Here is a 26,445-nt window from a genome sequence, read left to right on the forward strand (position 1 = left end):
TGGAGACCTCACCTGAAAAAAGACATTGGGCTTCTTTAAATTGTCCAAAGGCAGATGAGATCAGGAAATGGGTAACCATACGAGAAAAGATTTTGCAGGGCAGTAATTCATTCATGCACAACAGGAATTCATTTAGACACTTATTTCCCAAGAGATTCCAATCAAATCTAGCATCTACACTGCACCTTACTGCAATTCAAATAGCAGTTGACTATATTGTACAACCAACACATCATTTGTGAAATCATTATCTTTTCAGATTTCATAAGTGCAGTCTGTGCAATCCAGAGCTTAGATACCATTAACCATCTACAGATTAGTCAAATTAATACCTGGCTAGCTTACCTCAGGAGAAAGAAAGTAACAGTGAAGCTATGTTGGATACCAGAATGTGCAGAGATTTTAAATAATGAACTAGCTGATGGAGTGGTAAAACATCTCATCTAGTGTTAAAGGTCAGCATCAAAACATCAGGTCCCATATCACAATTATATTTCTGCCATTTGAAAAGCCAATAATGAAAGATGGTCACATTTTTGGAAATGTCAAGTGAGTTATAAATTATTGCAAAATACAAGCACCCCCAACTCTGTAAATCAAGTGCCTCAAAAGACAAACATGAAGAAGTTATTTTTACAAGACTGCATATGAGGCACAGACATTTTACACAAGCATATTTACTTAGAAAAGAAGAGCTACCAAATGTTTGCAATGTGAAGTTCACCTCACTGTACAGCATCTACTGTTGGATTGCCCACTTCATGAAATACAATGCAATAGGACTATTTTTCAAGATACACAATGTAAAACACATTCTCTAATGTATATTCTTGATAATCTGTTGGCATATGTAACACTGATAAAATTCTATCATCAAATGTAATACACCATTTAAAGTTTAAAAATTTGAATTAGTAGCAAATTTTGATTAGTGCAAATGTGAATGGTGCACTATATTGAAAAGAAGATGTTGCACCAAAAAAAAAACCTAAATAACAACAAAGGAAAACAGATATTTAACCCAACTATGATCAAGAGTAAAGGGAGGGGTTTTTGCTTTCGTACAGGTGACTACAATGGTTTCAGACAGTTTTTAAATTCTCTACAATGAGACCAACTGAGGATGTTACCATCAGCAATTTCTAAATGGGAAAAATTCAAGAAAATATTCACAGAAGCTACTAGGCTTTTCATACTGACTACGAAATTCTGTTCAAAGCTTAGAATTAAACATATATCAGATGAACTAATAAGACACGAGAAGAAAAATGCTTGGGCTGCATAAAGATTATCAGGTGATACAGCCTAAGATAGATATAAACTAGTCTGTAATCAAGTCACAAAGGAGGTTAAAGTTAAAACAAATTATGAGAAATCTTGGTGGTAAAGGATGCAAAGAAAAGCAGCAAAGACTTCTTTTCGTATGTAAACACTAGAATGAAGGGGATGAATTACATTGGTCAACTTGATATCAATGGTTCAACTGTTGATAATCATACTCAGGTTGCTAACCAACTGAATAAGTATTTTTCATCTACATTCATGCATGAGGAATTCTTTAGGAAAGTGGAAGCCAGAAGTTTAAAAAACTGTAACATAGAGCTGAATGATTTTGTAATAATTGAGAGGGAATTGGAAGAGAAATTGTTGAAGCTAAACACAAAAAAGGCACCTATGGCAAATAGGATATCTGTCCATCCATTTTTCCATGGGAGGCAGCAAAGGAGGTAAGCAAACCCTTAGCCATAATTATAAGAGAAATCTTGGATTCAGGAAGATCCCACAGATGATGGATTGGAAATGTGCGAATATATCCCCAATTCACAAAGGGGAATCAAAGGGCTACATGAGTAATTACACAAAAATGGCAGGAGCAAGCCAGTAACAAATTATTTCAAATAAAACCACTGTTACAACAATGGAAAACTAGTACAAGACCTAACAGACAAGAATAAATTATACTAAGCAGATTAAGAATAGGACATACCAATATAATCCATTCCTACCTGCTCCAAGCTAAATCTTCACCTCAGCGCTCTGACTGTCAAACAATACTAACAGTCCAACATATCCTACTTGACTGCCCTAACTTTACACGAGAATGTCAAATTACAATTAAATCCTTAAAGATTTTGCTTCACCCCCCATTTGATGCATCCCCCCCATTTTAGAAAGGAAAATTAAGGAAAAAAAAGTTTTAGAGTTTAAAAAAAAAAAAAGTTTTTTTAAAAGAGAAATAAAAGAATCTTAGCTGCATTAGAAAATATTTTATATGAAGCAAACTACCACTAGAATTGAAAATGAACAAAAAGACAGTGAGGGAATGGTAAAAAACGTTAATGGCCTGTGAACAGAAAGTCAGTCATATTTTCAAAACCAATAAATCATTGCCTTCAAATCCCAAAAACTCTTCCTCACTAATGTTCATATCACTATCTTCAAATAACACAGTGCCATAGGTCATTACTAATTCCAGTCTTCTTGAAAGACTTTATAATTATTTTACCACTTATATTTCTCCAAGATTCCTTAACCCATTCACACACCTGTGCAGTGGTGGGCCTCTTCATTCTTCCTGAGGGGGGTGAGCTCATGATCCGGTTCTCCCATCCATTTGTTCAACTGTTCTCTCATATTTTGCTTAAATGGCTTGTTTATGGACACATCCAAAGGCTGCAATTGGCTTGTCAGTCCACCAGGAATGACAACTACCTGTGTATTCAATTCCCTCACCCTCTTTTTAATGACTTCAGTTCTGTGGGCTCGGAACTGGTCCCAAATGAGAAGAGATGGTTTCCTTAAAAGACCAACAGGATCACTGTTTATTATGTGAGAAAATTTCTTTGATGTTCATGTTTTCCACTATCTTGGGCTTGGCACACCCACCAGGGTCCTGAGCTGGATATCATCATTCTTCTCTTTCTTGGCAATTCCCTTCTACTTCTATCTCTCTCTCTCTCTCTCTCTCTCTCTCTCTCTCTCTCTCTCTCTCTCTCTCTCTCTCTCTCTCTCTCTCTCTCTCTCTCTCTCTACTACACACACACACACACACAAACACACACAAATGGTAACTCCTCAGCAATTTTTTTTTTCAGACCTCCTTGCACCATATGGCTAATTATAATAAAGTGGCACAACTGGCAGGCCAGTTAGTTCTGTGTGGTCTTTCGTGATGTTCAGTGTGTCTCCGTGTATGGTAGTGTACTTTAATTGTGTGTGAAGTGACTATAATCAAGACAATGAATTGTAATCATTGTGGGTGACTGAAATAAAATAAAGAACGGTGTTAATAGTATACCAGTTTTGGCCTACTGTGCTGATGGTACAAAACTACCACCATTTTTGACGTTAAAAACGTTTTTACTGGTGTTATTCCAAAAATTTTGTAACAAAAACTGTCATGTGAAAAGTGTTACGAAAATTTATTCCAGTTTAATTTATCTTCTACTGGACCAAATTTAATGAAATTTTGCATGAAAAGCCTCATCTTAGCTCTATAATAGAGGAAAAACTTTCAAAGCTCTGAAAATTGCAGTAGTTTTTCCTGGGGTTTTAAAGGATTGGCAAACTATTGAGAAACCTGGAGAAGAATCTTGAAGCTTCCATTGCCTTATAAGGTTTTTTCTGTGTTCCCTGGCTTTCGAAACACCGGGGTTCGAGCCCGTGACCACCAAATACGGAGGATGCGGAAAGGTCAGGAAATGACCACCGCATATCCCCGGAGCAATATGGCCTTAGTTGCTAATGCTCAAAATAACAATAACAACCATCATAGTTTCCGAAACTTCTTGGAACTGATTCCAAACAACTCTGCAAGTCCAAAAGTACCCTAGGGTGTCCTGTTATCCTTCAGAAACAAAAATATTCTCACCAAATGACGAAATACAAGCTGCCCACTCACCTTGATGCCACTGAGGGAAGGCTCACTTCTGCATATAGGACACAGGGCGATTTTTCCAGGCATTTTTTCAGAAAAAAAGTGCATCTTATATGCCGTCAAATGTGGTACTTCATTACAAGCAATATTAGCTGTTAGACACAGTATATCAGAAGTTATCCATTTCCTGAACCTTATAAATTATTAAATTCTAGATTGTAAATTATAGGTTTGTTCTGGGGGGAAGCCAATATTGCCTGACCAATTTGATTGGATACTATGATGCAGTCACATAGGAACTGGGTCCAAGAAGTAATTTTGATACCATATAATTTGTGGACTGGTGCAAAATTTTATGATTACCGTGAGAACTTTCCATAACTGCCACTAGAGGCACTCTGACTGATCGCTACTGAGTAGATGCTGTGCACATGCCAGTACTTGTTGAGCTAGTTGCATGAAATTAGTTATTTTTAGCTGCATGTCACTGACAATTGTTTTGGAGCAAGTATTGTGTCGGACACTAATTGAATTAAATGTTTTCCCTCATGTTTTCGACGGAATCCACAGCATAGCATTCTTACCACTTTAATTAAGAGTGCATGCTTAGTGATCCGGCAATGTTTGAAGCAAGTATTGTGTAAGACACGATAGATTTAGCAGCTATATGTGATTTGTTATTTTGCGACACAGAGCTTAAATGTATCAGAAACAGTTAAAGAGATGAATGAAGTGTATGGTAATGAGTGTCTTGGTAGACAGCCATACTCCGGTGAGAAGTGGTTTCTCCATCAAGACAATGCCATGCCCCATACGGCTAATATTGTGCAGGGAGTGATCACTGTCATAGGTGCTGAAGTTCTGCCACATCCCCCTTATTTACCGAACTTAGCCCTGTGTGATTTCTTCCTGTTTCCACGTCTAAAGAAAGCTATGAAAGGCAAGTGTTTCATGTCCGACACAACGATGCTTGCAGAGCCACAACGGAAGCACCTTGCAGCCATTTCAAAAATGGCTTGCTAGAAGCATTTAATGCATGAGTACAGTGGTGCCAAAAGTGTGTAACATTCAAGGGAGAGTATTTCGAGAAGGAAAAATCCATAGAAGATTCAAATGATGACAATTAAGGTAAGATCTTGCATAGTCCATGAATTAAATGATCACCCCTTGTATTTGTATTTCAAGTAAGCTTTTAATACTATTGCACATAAAAGACTACTCTACAAATTGGAGTAGTCTGGCATTAAGGGCAAATAAGTTACTGCTATGGATAAAGGGATGTTTGAGTGAGAGATGACAAAGTGGTTATCAGTGGACACTGCTCTTCACGGACTAATGTTATTAGTGGAGTTCTGTATTTATTAATGTTATTGATAAAGGTATATTTGGCTTAATATCTAAGTTTGCAAATGATACAAAGATTGTCAGTGTAGTTAATGACAGGATGCTACTGACATCATCTGGAAAAATTAGGCAGAATGGGCTGAAAAATGGCAGCTGAAGTTTAACATTGACAAATGAAATGTCATTTCATATGTGTATTGCTGCATATGGGTAGCAGTAATGCCAGAATAATGTACCAACTGTGTGGTACATTACTCTTTTCCACTACCCTCAAATTAGTGGAAAGAGAAAAAGTCCTGGGGGTAATTATGCAATCAGATATGAAGTTCTCTATGTGGTGTAGACAGGCTGTCAGGGCAGCTTGTGGGGGTTTGTCAATGATATACAGGAATTTTGCTTGCAGGGATAATGAGTTGATTTTCCCACTTGTATAAAGCAATGGTCAGGCAACATTTTTTGTACTGCATACAGGCCTAAAACCTCATTTTAGGAAGGATGTAGAGTTTATGAAATGGGCAGAGAAGGGCAATGAGATTGGCGAGAGAAACAAACAGGTACTCTTACCAAGAAAGCCTTCAGTTCTGCAAATTGCAGCATCTGAAGATTAGGCACCTGCAAAGTAATCTGATTGAGGTGTTTAATGCATTGAATGGATTGATCAAATTTAACGTAGACTACACACACGAGAGGTCATAAATTCAAATTGAGAAAGAATGGTTGCAGAATAGTTGTGCAGAAGTTTGTCTTTAGCCAGCAGGTGGTTGATTGCTGGAACAAACTTCCATCTGTTGTAGTGGAAGCGGATTGTGGAATTAATAAATAAATTGAAGGAAGAACTAGACAAACTGTTGGAGGGAATGAGTAGAGAAATGAGATTTTATTTTTTTGTTTGGCTGATGTTGTGTAAGCTTGCTTTCTTGCATCATTTGCTGCTAATACTCACACTGGTGGCACCCAAAATGTAGCAAAAATTGTGGCAGATCACTGACAGGTGCAAACTTTCTCTTTAATTTTTTGAAAATGGTTTGTGTTTTTTGAATTCTGAATGAATTGCCACACTTATTCTATGTTCATTTTAAGTTTTAATAAAAAATGGTATGTTTTATACTCTTTATTTAAAGAAAAAAAAAATCATCTGAAATTTTCAAAAAATATATATTTTAGACATAAAATAGAAACACTAGTCTTTTTTTTTTTTTTTCCTTTTTCCAGTTTAAAAGATTAAGTGCACAAAATTTGAAAAAATGCACATTCATATTCTGTTTATTATGTATAAAAATATTATTAAATAAATTTAAAAAACATATTATATATATATATATATATATTTATATACATATATATTTATTTATATATATATATATATATATTATATATATATATTTTTTATTTATTTTTTATTACTTTTACTTTTTACCCCTCTATTTAATTTTTGGTATATATATTTATTCAATACTATTAGTTAATGGCATGCTTTCACAGTGCACAAAATTTGAAACTGTCTTTCTTTCCACAATGTACAACCATTCTGGAAAGAATTTTGGGTTTCATGTAATTGTCTTTATTCTTTATTATTTAAACAATAATAAATCTTTCAAAAATAACTAGGATAAGAATACAGATGTTTATTGAATTAGTGGGAAAATCAAAACAAGTCACCTGAAACTTTAAACAAGCAGAGCATTGACACTTGCACAGTATCATGCTATTTTTCAAGCAAATAAAATGAAAAAGGGTTGCAAAATGGCGGTGGGTAACTTTACAGGTTTTCGTGTGCAATTTTGGTATAGAAATCATGAAAATATTGCTTCAGAAACTACTGCAGTAAAAGTTTAACTGTATTTAGGACGTTTAAAAAAATCAGTTTTTTTTTTTATCATTGACTAACGGTTAATGCAAGAACATTATTTTCGAAGCTCACCTGTCAGGTTATCAGTTACCACTACTGGATTAAAAGTTGAGTTCATAAAAACCATGGGACTTTAATAAAGAATAAAAAAAAAAAAAAATGAAGGAAAACACAAATCATGTAATTAGTAATAATTTTCAATGGCATCATGAAGGTACATTGCATAGTCTCTTACCGCCACTAGAAGTTTTGCATATTGTGGCATCAGACTGATCAGGTACCTAGGTGTTCCCAGAGGAGCTTTGACAAATCCTAATTAAGAGTAATGTTGAGTTATGTAGTATCATATGAGGTGTCATTTGGGCAGAAATACATCTACACAGTGTGTCCCATATATACCCATTTGGATTGAAGTCATGTAATCAAGACTTCATGTTCATGTACCCCATATTCTTATAATTCAGCATGTTATCAATCAACTGTGCTGTATGAGGAGGTATCTTATCATTCTTGAAATCAGTGTTTCTCCATATTTTGTGGCTTATAGGATTATTCATCATAGAATTTCATCTCATTACCCTCTGACTTATCAGTGATTTATTTCCTATGATATTCAGCAATGGCATCAATCTCGGTCTCATGGTCCCAGTTAGGGTTTTGACAATCTCTACAGTGTTATATTATAAACAGATATCAAATAAATATACTTTATTTAGACTATAAAAAGTTTGTCCCACATTTTATAACTTTAAAATAGACTTGTATATTGTGAGGTTGCGAACAAGAACAGGATGCTAATGCCGATAACTCAGAGTCTACCCATCAAACTGAAGCTGTCCTTGCAGTAGAGAGATTGTTGTTGGTGGTTCCACACTTGAAACAGATAAGTTCACAATTAACTAATAATCTGATTACAGTTTGGACCTGGATGCAATTACAAAGAAAACCTGTCTGTATTGATCATTGTTCCAAAAGTGTTAAGTCCAGCATCTGCAGGTCTTACAGTGACATGCAGTCAATAGAAGACAAACAATTTGTAATTACCATCAAAGGTAAAGGGAAAGGTTTTTTCTTTTGTAAAGAAAACTACAGTGATCTCAGATATTTTTTAAATTCTATATAATAGGACCAACTAATGTAGTTACCAACAACAAATTCTAAATGGGAAGCATTCAGGGAAATAATCATAGAAACTACTAGCCTTTCCATTCCAACTAAGAAATACTGTTCAAGACTTAGACCTAAATGGATGTCAGATGAACTATTGAGACACGTGGCAAAAATAAAAAAAGAAAAAAAAAATGTATCGGATGCATATAAATTATCAGGTGATAGAAAAGTCTATGGTAGATATAAACTAGTCTGCAATCAAATCACAAAAGTGGTTAGGCAAGCCAGGCAGATTAGAAAAGTCTCTGGCAAATGTCAAGAAAATCAGCGAAGACTTCGTTACTTATATTTAACAGTAGAAGAAAGGAGTTAAATCAGAGTGGGCCACTTGATGCCAATAATTTAACTATTGATGATCCTGCTCAGGTTGCTGACATGCTGAATAAATACTTTGCATCTATTTTCACACACGAGGAATTCTTTTGGGAGGGGGATGCCAGAAGTTTATCAAACTCTAACAGGGAGCTGAATGATTTTCTAGTCATTGAGAAAAATATGGAAGAGCAATTGTTGGGTTAAACATAAAAAAACACCTGCAGTGAATAAGATGTATCAAATTATATTAAGCAAAACAAAAAGCAATTAAGCAAACCCTTAGCCATAATTATAAGATCTACATTGTATTCAGGGGAGGTCCCATGGAGGTCCCAATGAGTCATGGAGGTCCCAATGAGTCATTGGTAAAGGGAAAATAATGAGTCATTGGTAAAGGAAGTAATGCAGGACCATCTAGACAGGAGAGCAGTTATACTTCAATCACAGCATGGGTTTACTAAGAGGCAATCTTGTCTGATCACATTAGTTGAGGCATATGATGCAAGAAAGCAAGCTTATACAGTATAGTATCCAATCAATTTGATAGGATACTACAGTGCAGTCACAAAGGAGCTAGATATAAAAATTATTTTGATATCATGCACTTGGATTTCAAAAAGACTTTTAATACTGTTACATGTAAAAGACTGCTGTACAAATTGGAGCAGTGTGGTATTAAGGACAAGCTACTGCTATGGATAAAGGGATGTTTGAAAGGGGAAAGACAGAGTGGTTATCAGTGGACACTGCTCTCAGTGGGCTAATTTTATTAGTGGAGTTCCCCAGGGTTTAGTGTTGCTGGGCCCATTGTTGTTTTCTGTATGTATTAATGATATTGCCAAGGGTATTTTAGGCTTAATATCTAAGTTTGCAAATGATACAAAGGTTCACAAGGCAGTTAATGACAGTATGCTCATGATTAAGCAGATGGGCTGAGAAATTGCAATTGAAGTATGACATTGACAAATGCAAGTTACTGTATATGAGTAGCAGTAATCCAAAAGTAACATATCAAATTTGAGGTACTACACTCAGGATAACTTTACAATTACTCCCAGTCTTTTTCATTGAATTTATTCCTTGAAAAGGACCTGGAAATAATTGTGCAGTCTGATATAAAGTTCTGTGATCAGTGCAGACAGGTTTCCAGGACAGCTCTTGGGGTTTTGTCAGTGATATACAGGAACTCCACTAATAATGATAAGGAGGTGATTAATTATTCCATTGTATAAAGCAATGGTCAGGCCACATCTTGGCTACTGTATATATGTCTGGAGACTTACATTTTAGGAAGAATGTAAAGCTTCTAGAACAGGTGCAGAGAAGAGTACTGTGAGGGCATCAGTGTGTTCTCTTACCAAGAAAAGCCTTAAGTTCTGCAAATTGCAGAATCCGGAGACTGGGCACATGTCAAGTAATCTGATTGAGATGTTTACAGCTTTGAATGGCTTTGAAATTTGTTGGTTGGACTACGCACATGAGGGGACATAAATTCAAATTAACGAAGGATGGTTGCAGAATAGATGTGCAGAAAATTACCTTTAGCCAATGGGTGGTTGATTGCTGGAACAATGTTGTGGAAGTGGGCAGTTTGAATGAATCCCATCCCTTGTTGTGGAAGTGGGCAGTTTGAATGAATTCAAGGGAGAACTAGATACACTATTGGAAGGGATGGATAGATTAAATGGGAAATTTTTATTTATTTTTTTGTTATTTTATTTTATTTTTATTTTTTGACTCATGCTGTATAAGCTTGAATTCTTACATCATTTGACACTTAATACTGATACTATTTTGGTTGTCAAGCATAAAGCCGTCTTTGGTAAAGACTCTTTCATGTGGGCCAGTTGAAATGCATCTTCTCATATTGTTCATATTGTTCCAGTCTTTTTTAATAAATTTAGATGTCTATTGATGTTTTGTGATGGTCTTAGCAGTTTTTCTCTTCCTACTATCTTTATAGTGTCACTAGCCCACCAGTAACTCTCAAAACTTTGTATTTGGGTAGGTCATATTGGTAGTGCATCATTAAACAGTGAATTTTATAAACTATCCTTTTTTTCAGATGATTCAGAAGAATGAAGACAGCATTATGATAGAGATTAAATGTTTGACCCCTTATTGGCAAAACCCATTTGCATATAGTTATGCAAATTTTAATATACTTTTTCTTCATTGTAAACATATGCCTAAACATAAATTTTCAATGTTATATCTACTGTAATTTTTTGTGATGTCCCATAATTTTATTGAACAGCATACTAATTTTTATTAGCACAATATGAGCAAAGTCATATTGTGCTAATCCAGGGGCGAAATTTTTATCAGCAGGGCTGCACTTCTAGGTAGAAGGAATCTTACTTGTAGAGATGGTATTCATTTGAACAAATGTGGTGCAAGGATTTTTGCCAGTATCACTGAGGATACCTTAAAGGTTCAGGGGAACTGCTAGTAATAAGGGAGAAGGGTAATATAGATCTGCATTTATCTGATAATATGGGTCAAAGCAATGCTTGCACTCTCTTGAAAAATTCTGGTTTGTTGGCACAGCAACCAATGTTAGCAAGATGTTTTGAGGGTAGCAATGTTTAAAATGAGTGGGAAGATAAAACTAGGGACACAAACAAAAATAATTTCAAGGGGTGTGTCATAAAATGGCTGAATTCGAACTCCTGGGTATGACAACTAATGCTGATATAATAGCACCTGAAAAATTGTGATAACAAGTTCCACTCTGGTATATATAATACAGTAAGGAAAGGTAGTGAAGATGGAAGGGGTGATAGAGTCATGCTTCTTATCAAAAGCAGCCTAAGTGTGAAAATAGCTTTAAATGAGTCAAAAGTTACATCTTCTGCCAGCATAGAATCTATATGGTGTGAGTTGTTGTTGGGAGCAAAGGTATAATGAAAATGAGAGTAACCTACAGACAAAAGATGGAGTATGACGAAAGCTTCTACATGCAAATGGAATGGGGAAACAAGTGCGAATGTCTTATTATGGGTGACTTCAGTCTGCCCCTAATTGATCCTTAATTGATTGGAATAAGTGGGAGGAAACTCACCATGGGAAACAAAAAATTAAATAAACTACATGGTTGTTATTTGTTCCAGAATATTAGAGAAAATGTTATGGGTGGGAATATTCTTGACCTCACCATGATGCTCTTAGTTTAGAAGCATATTAAATCTAAGGCAGTGCATCCATTCAGTCAATAACATTAAAATGTCTACATGTGTGCAAGCAGTTATATTTCTCTGGTAATATGTGTTGAGTGTCTAAAAGCAAGGTAAACAAGTAGCCTTGTGTACCATGTTTTTGGAGCATCTCTCTTAACTTCCAAAGTATGATGTCTACATATGTGCAAGCAGTTACCTCTGTGGTTATATGTGCTGTGTAACAGTATCCTTGTGAACTTTGCTTTTGGAACTACTCTCTTAACTTCCAAAATTTGACCTCCTTATGTTCCTCCTTCCCTCCCTCCCTCCCTCCCTCCCTCTCTCTCTCTCTCTCTCTCTCTCTCTCTCTCTCTCTCCCTCCCTCCCTCTCCCTCTCTCTCTCTCTCTCTCTCTCTCTCTCTCTCACTCACTCACTCACTCACTCACTGAAAGTGCTTGTTAGAAAGAATTGACATTTTGGAATATTTCTGTATCGGGCATGTGCTAGAGCCATCCAGTACATTTCTAATATAGATCAACTTCCATATGTGGATCTGATAACACATGCATAATTGTATAATTCGAGTTTGTACTATCACTCAAATTATGCATAATTGTATAATTCGAGTTTGTTATTAGGATAAATAAAATAAGTTTTTATAATATTAGGATAAAAAAAAATAAAAAACTAACTGATAAATGACAGAAAGTGACCGATCAGAAAACTTACCAGTGCAAATTTGACAACATTCCTTTGATATGATATGCCTACTCAAATATCTAAAACACATTGCTTATGGCTGATCATCAATTACACATTAATTGTTGGTTCAAGGTTAATAGGTGAAACTTTCTGTACATTCCTAAATATAGACACAGTTTTACCTAAGCAGTTTTGGAAGTTAACAGTTATTATTTACTCAGAATTATATGTGGAAATCACTTGTCTGGTGCCATATTATTTTATAAACTTTAAATGGATCACTTAATTTATGGCATGTTATTTACACTGTCCAGTCAACACATTATGACCACCCCCATGTTTTAGCAATCAGCCATTTCTCCCTGCCTATTGAGTACATTTTGCATTAAAAAATAGTAAATGTGAAGCTACAAGTTCATGGAATGACGTAGTCCATATGAAATACTTGATCAATATGAGCAAGGGATGTGATCTAATGGACTTTGAAAAAGGAATGATCGTCAGGTATTTGTTGAAAGGTATTTCAGTATTTCGGAAACTGTGAATCTTGTGGACTGTTTATGGAGTGCTGTGCCCAGAGTGGGAAGATAGTAAACAGAGCAGCAATTTGCCAAACCAATGGCAGGTGCCCATGCTTCACTGATGGTCACCGTGAATGTAAGCTGCCCTGCCTAGTGCAAGCTGAAAGATGGAAAATGGAGGAACAGCTGACCATAGACTTTAACCAGGGGATGACTATGGGTGTTTCCAAGACTACAGTCTTCCATATGAGTCCCCAGAATAGGCACTGGGCAAGTTTTCCCATGCTTACAGTCACCCATCTCCAAAAAAGCCTAAAGTCTGCATCTGAACAGTGTCATTGGACCATTGATGATTGGAAAATTTGCCTTTTCTGATGAATCACATTTCTTCTTATGCTGTACGAATGGTAGATTGAAGGTACAGTGACAAACTGCAGAGAGGAATCACTCTGTCCTGGTCCAACAGAAACAGGCAGATGGCAGAATTGTTTTGAATGCTAAAAATTATCTATCCATCTGACCCCAGGGGCTCACATCTGGTGAGTATGGACTTGGCAACCCCAGGGTCCTCAGCAGCTGGATATCATCATTCTTCTCTTTCTTGGTGATTCCTCTCTCTCTCTCTCTCTCTCTCTCCCTCTCTCTCTCTCTCTCTCTCTCTCTCTCTCTCTCTCTCTCTCTCTCTCTCTCTCTCTCTCTCTCTCAGGGTAACTCGGGAAAAATTTTTTTTTTGGCTTGTGCAGCATAAGCCTCAGGCTTCCTTGCACCACAGGGATCATAATAATAATAATAATTGTGACTGATCAGGTACAGTACACCCTTTCATGGTGACTCTTGTCTTCTTAGACAGGTATATTCCAGAAGAATAGTGTGCCTTGCAACATTGCCGGTATTGTTTGAGAGTGGTTCACTCAAAAAAAGTGACTTCAGGTGCACCTTGACTGCCAAATTTTCCTGATTTATCCAGAACATCTGTGGGAGTACATAGCTTGACAGATCCAGCATTTGGATCCACAGACTATTGCAGCTTTACAGGATGCCGTGCTGGTACATGGTACAAAAGAATCGTTGACTTGCCATGTGGCACTGGCAGCAAGTGAACATACCCACTATTATGTAGGTTATCATAACATTTTTACTAACAGTATATACATATATACTTAGAGGGGGTTAGAGGGGCTTAGAGGGGAACAGGTATCCTGTGTGTTATCAGACACTCAGCCTAAAACACTGATGGATCCAATATCTCTCTATTACAGAAGATTTAGGAGAAGTCCGGTTGGCCTGCCTCCCTAAAATCCACTCATGCACACCTTCTCGATGGTAAGCCCTGTTACGTCACTTAGGTGGCAACGAACGTGTAGAGTGGTTCTCTTCAAGATGCCTGGTCAGCATGAAGAGGAAAAGATCAACCCCTCCAGCAATATGAAAGCACGACGAAACAAATGGCCCTCAGTCCCCAGCAGCTTTCACTCTCCCTCTTACGGCAGCGAGAGGATTAGAGTGGAAGCAGAGGGTGCTAAGAATCTCTGGGTACGACCAGGCTGCCATGCACGGAAACTGAACTTGGCCTGTTATAACGTAAGAACACTCATCGGTGAAGACAGGATATTAGAGCTGGAAAAGGAATTAGAAAATGTGAATTGGAATATCATCGGTTTGGCTGAAACAAGAAGAAGAAATGAATCACTTATAAGTTTATCAAGTGGAAATCTGCTGTACACCAATGGAAACAGTGAAAGGAGTGAAGGTGGAATTGGGTTTCTGGTCCATAAAGATTTTAAAAACAACATTTTGGAATTCAAAAGTACATCACCAAGAGTGTCAAGACTAATACTAAAGATTTCTAAGAGATACAAGCTAAAGATTATAATGATTTATGCACCAACATCGAGCCATGATGATGAAGAGGTTGAAGAAATGTACACTGAAATTGAGAGTCTTCTAGATGAGCAGAAAACCCACTACACTATTATTATGGGAGACTTCAATGCTAAGGTTGGAAAAAGACAAAACAGCACAGAAAGGAGAACTATAGGAAATTTTGGAATTGGTGAAAGAAATGAAAGAGGTGAAAGACTTGTGGAATTTGCAGAATCTCAAGGACTGTCAGTAATGAACACTTTTTTCAAGAAAAGGGTGAACAGAAAGTGGACATGGAAGAGTCCAAATGGATTAACTACTAATGAAATCGACTTCATCCTCACTAATAGAAGATATATTGTGAATGATGTCACTGTCCTAAATAAGGTAAATGTTGGAAGTGATCACAGAATGGTAAGATGTACACTTGATATAGATGTAGGAAAGGAAAGGAAAAAACTGACTCGAGTAAATAATACAAAGGTCTTTGAGATAATAGAAGAGGAGAAAAAGCAGTATGTACTGGAACTTAAGAACAAGTATGAGCTTCTGCAGACTGCTGAGGACCAAGATATCAACGAGGAATATTACAACTTTTTGAAAGTGATAAAGCCCAAGAAACCTATAGGGAAAAAGAAATCCAAAGAAGAAAAAATTAGTCAAGAAACACTTGTCATGATGAACCGAAGACGACAAATGAAAAGCAAGAAAAACACTGACAGGGAGAAAATTGAGTATACTGAGTTATGCAAAGCCATTAGAAAGAGACTCAGAGAGGACATAAGAAGATTTAACACAAGAAAAGTAGAACAAGCATTAAGGGAAAACAAAGGATTTAAATCAGCAGCCATGAGCAGTAATACAGAAAGACAAATGATACTGAAACTGAAGAATAGCGATGGTGTACTTATAAACAGCAGAGAAGGCATAATTCAAATAGCAGAAGACTACTATAGAGAATTATACAAGGAGCAGGGGAATGATGCCAGCAGTGGGGAAGATGGATTGCAAAGTAGCAACACATACGACATACCCAATATTCTTCCTGATGAGGTAGAACATGCATTGAAGAAAATGAAGAATCAGAAAGCCCCGGGGGAAGATGAAGTTACTGTAGAGTTGTTAAAATTGGGAGGAAGAGACATAACACAAAAACTGGCAAGGCTCTTCACAAAGTGCATTAGAAAAGGTGTGACGCCTAAGCAGTGGAATAATGCAATCATAGTTTTGCTGCATAAGAAAGGAGATAAATCAGAAATTGGAAATTATAGACTAATTAGCTTGTTATCCCACATCTACAAGTTGTTCACAAGGGTCATTACTAACAGATTAGAAAGAATACTGGATGAGAATCAACCGAAAGAGCAAGCTGGCTTTAGGACAGGATTCTCAACTATGGATCACCTTCATGTAATATCACAGCTAATGGAGAAAGCAAATGAATATAAAACACCATTATGCCTGGCATTTGTGGATTATGAAAAGGCATTTGACTCCATACAGCATAAGGCAATGTTTCGGGCACTGGAAAGACAAGGCATTGATACCCCATATATTATGATTTTGAAGAAAATATACGAGAGTGCTACCTCCTTTATTAGACTAGACAAAGACAGTTGGAAATTTAAAATTGAGAAAGGAGTTCGACAAGGAGACACAATATCTCCTAAGCTGTTTACTGCTGCCCTTGAGGAAGCTTTCAGAAGATTAGACTGGTCGCAGAAAGGAGTCAATGTGAACGGAGAGTACCTAAACCATTTGCGATTTGCAGATGACATTGTGGTCATAAGCCATGATCCCAAAGAATTAGAGGAAAATCTTAATCAGTTATGCACAGTTAGTAAGGATTTTGGACTAAAGATGAATATGGCTAAAACAAAAGTAATGATGAACAAGTATGCCACAGAAAAAGACATAATGATTGAAGGAGCAGTAATTGAAAAGGTGGAGTCATATACTTATCTGGGACAAGTTATTAGCTGGAATAATGATAAATGGCTGGAAGTCAAGAGAAGAATAAATTTTGGATGGATAGTATTCAGGAAATATAGTCACATACTGAAGAGCAATATCCCAGTTTGTCTGAAACGTAAAATAATGGACCAATGTATACTCCCCACCATGACTTATGGAAGTGAAACTTGGGCACTCACCAAAAGAACGGAAGAGAAGCTGAGAACCACACAGCGAAGAATGGAATGAATCATATTGGGAATAAGACTGTTAGATAAGAAGAGAAACACATGGATTAGGCAACAAACTCAAGTAAAGGACATTCTTATCAAAACTAAAGAACTAAAATGGTCTTGGGCAGGACACATAGCTCGAAGACATGATGACAGATGGACTAAGAAAATAACAGAATGGTATCCAAGAGGAGCTAGAAGAAAACCTGGAAGACAAAGGCGGAGCTGGATAGATGAAATTCATGAGTTTGTGGGTAGTAAATGGATGTCCAGTGCTCAAAACAGAAGCAACTGGAAAGTTGCTGGAGAGGCCTTCATCCTGCAGTGGATTGAAAATGGCTGATGATGATGATGATGATATACATATATTATGTGTAATTAAAATATGTGCACATTTGTAATTTTAAATTTAATGATCTTTAGTTTTATAAACTTGAAAATAGAAGTGACTGAGTCATCATTCCATATATATACATATTAGGTCTGATGGGACTAATGTGTCAACACTGTAAGTGTGTGCTCTTAATTGTTTATTCCAAATATCTATGTTTTAATTTGAATTATTGGTAATATCATAATTTAATAATACACATTAATTAATTTGCCTGTGATAAACACATTGTGTTTTAATTTATCTTTTTTTTTTTTCTTCTTTTTCACAGGGGAAGTTCGAAGTGGTTGTAAGTTACTCTGTGATGAGAAACAGTGTGAAAATGGTGGCATTTGTATACAAAACTGGAGGACAAACTACACGACATGTGACTGCACTCTCACTTCCTACACTGGAGAGTCTTGTCAGAGAGGTATTTTCTTTTCTATATTGGGATGGGGGCAGATTCCCTAAATAATGATCAACTATGTTGGCATTGTCTAAATAATACATATACTTCTTTTCTTTCAGTGTATAATGAATGTATTCCTAATGACTTCCTGAAAAGCACAATATGAAACAAATAAAACACTAATTTTCCAGTTGAGGTAAATATAATATCAATTTATTTGCCAGAGTCAGACTTAAAAATTATCATCCACTTTGACACTAACACCACATTGCTAGTATGGTATACAATTTTGGTTTATAAATGCACAGCATCCACATAGCAAATTTACTAATTTGTACACAGCACAAAATAAAACACATCAGTTCCGTTTCATATTATAAAAATGTTACTAGTAACTATGCTACTTATACAATGTCATCTCATTACATAAATAACAGTAGGATATTTATGCAATGAGAGGACAAATAGATGAAAAAATATAAAATTATTTATGATTAAAGAGGCCTGTGCGCTCTGGATTCATTATTACTATTGTGGATTATTGCGGACACAGAGGGAAATAGAGACAGAATAAATAATGACAAGTTTAATATTAATTGGAAAACATACATATATTAAATTAGATACATACAAAAGCTTTCGGTTAGTTTGTTAACCTTCAACAGCCAAACTGACAGTTAAGAGTCTGGAACGAGGAGTCGTGTATATAAACTGCGTGATGTGATGGTTAATTGTTGGATGATGAAGCCTGTGAACGTTGCCAACATTTGTCATCCATCAAAATGGTTGCTTCAATGATAGGGTGGACACGACATCCACTGCTCCTGTTGACCAAGGTATTAGAGCATGTGATGTTCAACAACTACAACCAGCCACGTTGTTGGTAGTGGCCGGACCTATCTACATCGCGGTGCAGGTCAATCTCATGGCAAGTTGACCAGAAGTGTTTGGCAATGGCCGAGTATTCTATGTCTGCTAAGCGGAATGCTCTTTTGTGTTCCAAAAGACGTTTTCCGAGCCATCTCCCAGTTTCTCTGATGTAGCAGCTAGTGCAGTCACGGCAAGAGATGCAGTAGACTAGACTAGACCACTTTGTAGTAAGGTGGGAACCGGCGTTTTTACTCTAGAGATGAAAGATTGCAACTTTCTGTCTGGGAGCTACACGCACTTTATCCCATGTGATCCCCTCGACGTGGGCACCTGTACGTGGTGAGGGGACCTCCCAGTGACGCTGCTGGACTTCCAGACTAGCATCACTGGGATCCAACGCCCACAGCCTAGGTTCCGGGCTTAGATCAATGGAATCCGGCGTGTTTGCCGTGCGCTGCGACCCATGGAAATTCGGAAAGGGGGATCCTGGTGGTTGAGGGGCCCAGCTTCAATACACCACTTTGGCCCCTGCTTCGACAAGACGGGTGGTCCTGGAAGGCCCGGCTAGGATCAATCGGCTAGTAGGCTCGCCTGCGAGGGTCAACCGTGTCAATGCCACGCCCCTACCCTCATGGTCCGAGGGACAGGATTCAGGCTGGCGGCGGTGCAGGTATAGTGTCTGGGTAGCCCTGGCATCTCACTCCCGAGCGCATTTATTGCATGCCGGGTAGTGGGCGTCCCTTTGGGCTCCGTGGTGGGTGGGGAGCCCGGGCACTGAACAATTAAAAAAACTCCATGAATCCTGATAAACTCATTTCTTCAGGGGCCCCAACCCGGTCCCTATCTGCAAACATCGACGAAGATCCAGATAGTACTATTAGTACAAAGAGGCAGCGAACAGAAGTACCATCAGGGCCTGTTCCAAGGTTCCTGATTATGCACTCAACTGGTGAAAAACCGATTGGTAAAATGTCGCCCTTTTTTATCCAAAAAGGGTTAGATGGGTTAGTAGGCTCACCCAAATCAGTTAAGAGGCTCCGCTCTGGAGACCTCTTAATTGAAACTAAAAATGACAGGCAATCCGAACATCTACTCCGAGTAACATCAATCGGAGGAATCCCTATAACGGTGACACCACACAGAACACTCAATTCATCGAGAGGTGTCATTTCGGAGTGGGACCTTCTCGACGTCACCGAGGAGGAAATCTGCTCCGAATTAAAACCACAGGGAGTCATTGCTGTCAAGAGAATCACTGCACGAAGGGATGGAAAAATAGTTAAAACCAGGAGCGTTATCCTGACTTTTAACTCTCCTAAACCTCCTGACGAAATAAAAGCTGGATACATCAATTGCTCAGTGCGTCCATACGTTCCGAACCCTTTATGGTGTTTTAAATGCCAGAAGTATGGACACTCTCAAATGGCCTGCCGTGGAGTCCTTGCATGCGCACGATGCGGTGCAAAGGACCACGAAACAACAGCATGTTCAGCCGCAAAACCCACCTGTATTAACTGTGAGGGCGAACATCCGGCCTACTCACGAGCATGCCAGAGGTGGAAAGAAGAAAAAGAAATTCAACGGCTGAAGGCAGAGCTAAATATATCATACCAGGAGGCAAGGAAATCGGTCAAACCCCTGAATATCAACAGACCTACCTACGCCCAGAAGGTAGCAGGGAGATGTTCCGTCGGAACTCAGACGGACATGACCATTCCTCCAAAGGAGTCTTTTACTCCCATCGCGCGGTATCTCTTAAGTTCGCAAAAACCTACACAGAAGGACCAATCAGCTGCCACTCCTATATCGGTACCTCCTAATGCTCCACAATTAACAAAGGTAATTACGAAAGAAAAGAATAAGAAAGGGGAAGTCCCCCCTAGTTGCCAAGAAAAGATGGATGTAGAGCAGAAGGAGGTACCCGAAGAATCAGTCTTGGAACTCTTTGCGGAGGAGGAAATGGACACGGGACAGCGTCCATTCTTCCCCAAAAAAGACAAATCCAAGACCGATAAAAGTAAGCCCTCAGCACCTCGGAAGCCGCCAGATGGACCCACCAAGCCAAAATAATGGTTAAATTCCTACAATGGAATTGTCGTGGATTCCGGCGAAATATTGATGACATCAAGGCCCTCCTGCAAAAGCACGAGCCAGTTTGCTTTTGCTTGCAGGAGACATATCTAAAGGCAAATGACGATCCCACGATGCATAACACCACAATTTTTCGTAAGGATAGAATTGCGGATGGCTCTGTACATGGGGGAGTGGCTATCCTTGTGGGTAACCAGACCCCAGTGCAGCCCTTACTAATTACAACTAGAATAGAGGCTGTTGCAATTCGCCTTACGGTGGGATTTTTCTTAACTGTGTGCTCTATTTATTTGCCACCTGGGACTGACATCTCCCAGGCAGACCTTGATGATCTTCTAACGCAGTTGCCTCCCCCTTTCTTACTTCTCGGGGATATGAATGGACATAACACCCTGTGGGGTAGTGCTAACATCAACGGAAGGGGACGAGTCATTGAGCGTATGCTCAATGACAATGACCTTTCCCTTCTAAATACTGGAACAAACACCTACTTCCACATGCCTACCCGTACCTTTTCTGCCATTGATCTCTCTATCTGCTCCCCTTCTCTACTCCCTTCACTCACTTGGGAAGTGGAGGAGAATCCATACGGAAGCGATCACTTCCCTGTGATAACCTTGTTACACAGTGGGAGACCATGTCTTCCTTTTAGGTTACCACGGTGGAAGATTGATCAGGCTGACTGGACTGCCTTCCCACATCAGGCAAATTTTGATCTTAGCACAGTCAGTCAGGAGCCGATCAATGACGCAGTAAAGTACATCACAGAAATCATCGTCCAAGCAGCTGCTAATGCTGTCCCAAAAACATCAGCCCGGTTTCCACCATTTCCCAAACCTTGGTGGAATTCACAATGCACAGCAGCAAAAAAGGCTCAAAACAAAGCGTGGGGGATATTTCGCCGATATCCTACCACGAACAACCTTATAGCCTTTAAACGTGCACGAGCCAAAGCACGCTACATCCGTCGTCAGAGTCAAAAGGAATCGTGGATCCGGTTTACATCATCTATTAACCAGTCTACCAACTCTAAGGTAGTCTGGGATAAAATCCGGAAAATGAAGGGAAAATATACATCCCACCCTTCTTCAATCCTAGATTATAATGGATGCGCTATTGCAGATCCAACTGCAATAGCCAATGCTCTTGGGGAAACATTCTCTAACATCTCTGCAACAACCTCGTATTCCCCAGAGTTCCTGGTCCTGAAATATAAAATCGAAAAACAGGCACTTAGCTTTAAATCTAAGAGCATTTATCCCTACAACGGGGATTTCACTATTCATGAACTAAAAAGAGCCCTCGCTCTTTCTAAAGCAAGTGCCGTTGGACCAGATGGCATCCATTATGAAATGATTAAACATCTTTCATCAAAATCTATGGATTGTCTGCTCCTTCTGTATAACAGAATCTTTACTGAAGGACAGTTTCCGGACTCCTGGTGAAAGGCAATCGTTCTTTCCTTTCCTAAGCCAGGAAAGGATCCAAAAGTCACCACCAATTATCGTCCTATTGCTCTGACTAGCTGTTTGTGCAAAATCCTGGAGAGAATGGTCAATTCTCGTTTAATATGGTATCTCGAAGCAAATGACCTTCTCTCCAACATCCAGTGCGGCTTCCGAAGGAACTGGTCCACTTTGGACCATCTTATTAGATTGGAAGCATCCATCCGGGATGCTTTCCTAAAACGCGAACACTTGGTGTCGGTGTTCTTTGACATGGAAAAAGCATACGACACAACTTGAAGATTTGGCATCTTAAAAGATCTGCATAGCCTTGGCCTTAGGGGGCAACTCCCCATTTTTATTAAAAACTTTTTAGCCAATCGATCTTTCCAAGTTCGTGTGGGATCCTCACTCTCTCGTTCCTTCAGTCAAGAGGAGGGAGTACCACAAGGATCAGTATTAAGTGTCACGCTTTTTGCCATCAAAGTAAATTCCATCACAGAACAACTTCCTCCAACTGTAAACAGTGCCCTCTATGTTGATGACTTTAGCATATTTTGTCAGTCACGCAACATGAGGGTTATTGAAAGACAACTGCAGAAAGCTATTGATCGCCTCAACTCCTGGGCTCTTACTAATGGCTTTAGGTTCTCGCCGGAGAAGACCGTTTGCGTACACTTTTGTCGTAAGCGTAATCTTCATCCTGAACCTGAATTAAAGCTCGGACAAAATGCAATTCCAGTAGCAGCGGACACAAAATTCTTGGGAATCGTATTCGATAAAAGGCTGACCTTTCTGAATCATATCCGTCAACTCCGCACAAAGTGCACAAGAGGGCTGAATATTCTGCGCTCTCTTTCCTCAACATCTTGGGGTGCGGATCGCTGCACCCTACTACGCATCTATCGTGCACTTGTACGATCCAGACTGGATTACGGGTCCCTGGTATACAATTCGGCCAGAGACAGTGTACTTCGATGGCTGGATCCTGTCCATCATCAGGCTCTCCGTATCGCTACTGGAGCATTTCGAACATCTCCCGTCCAGAGCTTATACGTCGAAGCAAACGAACCACCGTTATCACTTCGACGTAAGCAGTTGTCTCTAAAGTACGCCTTAAAACTGAAATCCCTGCCAGACAATCCTACGTGGCCATTCGTTTTTGAGCCACGATGGGAAAACTTGTACAACACCCGTAAGACTGCCAATCGTCCTTTTGGTATTCATGTCCAAGAGCTACTCAACGAACTCAATATCAAGGTAGACAAGGTTGCCCAAACATCAAAGCAACCGCTTCCACCCTGGCATGCTCGTGTCCCGGCATGCGACTTGTCGCTTAGAAACTGGGGAAAGTCGGACACTCCATCATCGGTCTACCTGCAGCTTCATTCAGCACACCGAACTGAATATTCCGATTTCGCGCCAGTCTACACAGACGGTTCGAAGTCAGAATCATATGTGGGATCTGCTGCTGTCTTTACAGACAGCACTATATCAGAGCAGGTTCCCTCTGATTGCAGCATATTTACTGCAGAGCTGCACGCAGTTGAGTTAGCCTTGGATCAAATTAGTAAATGCCAATACCAATGGTTCATTTTATATTCCGACTCTCTTAGCATGTTACAGGCTTTAATATCTGTGAGGTATAATCCTCATCCAGTTCTGTCTAGCATTCAGCAGAAGATTCACGTTCTCCATGAACGGCAAATATGACATCCGCTTCTGCTGGATTCCCAGCCACATTGGGATTAGGGGAAATGATTTGGCTGACGACGCAGCCAAATCAGCAATTCCCAATAATAACCGCTGCCTGTTAGTCCCCTATACAGACTACAGGCAAAAAGTACATCAAAAGGTTCATTCCCAATGGCAGGATTCGTGGAATAGACAGACTGGAAATAAATTATATCGTATAAAGCCTGTAATTGAACCGTGGCAGTCTAGTCTGCGCAAGAATCGTAAGGAGGAAGTTGTTCTTGCCCGGACCCGCATAGGACACAGTCATTTAACTCATTCGTTTTTGCTGAGGGCTGATGACCCTCCTATGTGTGTGTCCTGTGGCACAATTTTAACGATTAGACACCTTTTAATTGACTGTCCAGATTTTAGCATTATCCGTCTTACCGCTTTTAATCATCTGACTGAGCCGTATACACTCAGTCAGATTTTATCTGACAATGACAACGTGTCTGCTGTTTTTAGCTATTTTAAATTAATAAAAGTTTTTAATTGTATTTAATTTATGTTATTGTTACGTTTTTATTGATTTATTTATGTTTTATAAATTTGTTATTATATATATGGACATGGTGGCCTTACTAATTAGGTCACCGAGAATTTAAAAAAAAAAAAATTTTTTTTAAATATTACCTAGTCTTGGCGCATCATAGCCGTAGTTGCTAATGCGCCAAAAAAATCCAAACAAACAAACAAACAAACAAACAAACAAACAAACAAACCCATGTGATTTTAAGACTCTGGAAACCTGTTGTAATAGGTTTGGGTAGTGTGGGATAAAGATGCTCGTGGTTGAGTCATTATCTTGGATGTTCCTGTTGGTCGCTACGTGGTCATGTGTCTGTAGGTCGCGCCTGTCAAGGGTATTGGTGGGATAGCCACACCTCGCAAGATCCACCTTGACTTTAGCAATCTCGGTGTGCCTCTCATCTACAGAACTAGATTGGGTCCAGGCACGGGTTAGCAAGGTTCGTGCAGTGGCAAGAAGATGGCTATGCGCGTGCCTGACCGGAAGTTGGTAAATTGGCCAGCACACATTAGTTTACAATAGACAGTTGTCTTCAAGCGCGTGCCTATTTCCTAATGAATGTATGCGACGTGCTTGTCAAAACTTCAGCTACAAGACCCTCACCATTTGGATCGGCAGCCTTCATTGAGACTTACAAAATACTTCAACGAGTAAAGCAGCCCTGCTAGTCGAACTTAGAAGTTTAGTTCCTGATCCTGTTTACACCGATATAATCCATACCTTGTTCTCCCAAGCTATCAGAGAATCTGAACGCTACTGGACACGTCAAAAACGTAAGTTCACTGTTTTAATTGGTGAGTCCCATGAATCTCATCATCGGCATAGTACTGCTTCCACAAATTGCACACGATTTGTATAGAACTTAAGCAGCAAACAGTTATCTATAGAACAAGTAGATCTGTTGACTCTGTGTATGAAATTTGCTGTTCTGCCAAGAAACCCACCAATCACTGATATTGCTTTAGGTGTAGAAGCGTGTTTAACACGTTTCTCTGAAGAAGTGGCTAACACAATTCACCTAAAAACTGCAGAAATTTTGCATCATGCCTGCCCTGCTTCTTCCAGTCTCAATCACAAACAAATTTCTGCCCTTAAAGCATTGAAAAGACTCATCCATCGTCATCCTACTGGCAGATAAAGGATGACAAACAGTCGTAATGAATGGCACAGATTATGAGATGAAAGCCCTGCTGCTCTTGCAGGACACTTCTGATTACCAACCCTTAACCATTCCTCCCATCAAAGCCTTGGCACGATGGTGTTGAAAGTAAACATTCTCGTCAACAGTTGGTTTAAACAGAATCCACACAATAGTGAAATTATAGTAATCTTATAATACCGTGATAAATTCATTTTTTAGACAGAATCCACACATAATCGCCTCCGTGCTTCCGGCTGCCAGATTCCACAATTCTATGGACTACCAAAAGTTCACAAAGAAGGTATACCATTAAGACCCATTGTCTCCTGTTGTGGCCTGGCCGAGTTATGAATTAGTGAAGTTTGTCTCGGGGCTCCTTTCTCTCCTTACTAGGCAAGACCACCAACACCATCTCCAACAGTAGTGAATTTATAGAACGGGTAAACCCTATCCATCTCAGAAAATCAAATCATGGCATCATTTGACATAGTGTCACTTTTCACCTCTATCCCAGTGGAATTTGCCATCACATGTGCAAAGAAACTCTTTGATAACGACGAAACCCTTGGCAGCAGGACTGAACTAACGATGATATCTCCACTGCCCTCAGACTGTATTTAACAGTTGGTGCAATTATGTTCAATGACTCCATTTACCAACAGGTGCATTGCACAGCCATGGGTTCCCCAGTTAGTTCAGTCATGGCAAATATTGCGATGCAAGAATTAGAGAGTCGTGCATTTACAAATGTACGAGATCCCATTACTTTCTGGTGTCGCTACATGGATGATGTGTTTATGGTTATCCCCAGAAATTCGGGTGACCGACTCTTAGACCACCTCAATTCTCTGTTGCCTTTCATAA

The 26,445-nt window shown here is 38.9% G+C and overlaps 1 protein-coding gene across 1 annotated transcript in view; it reads left to right on the top strand.

Annotated features, from left to right (window-relative positions):
* LOC150081798 (axotactin-like) overlaps positions 1–26,445 on the top strand; it is a 638,696-nt gene that overhangs the window by 383,624 nt on the left and 228,627 nt on the right. Inside the window, exon 23 of the mRNA XM_090378896.1 lies at positions 17,649–17,789. Coding sequence (XP_090235022.1) covers positions 17,649–17,789 — 141 coding nt within the window. The remainder of the gene's footprint in view (positions 1–17,648; positions 17,790–26,445) is intronic.

The sequence above is a fragment of the Mastigoproctus giganteus genome, chromosome 8 (assembly GCF_048544385.1).
Source record: "Mastigoproctus giganteus isolate SK-2022 chromosome 8, ASM4854438v1, whole genome shotgun sequence".
In the NCBI taxonomy this organism is placed as follows: Eukaryota; Metazoa; Arthropoda; class Arachnida; order Uropygi; family Thelyphonidae; genus Mastigoproctus; species Mastigoproctus giganteus.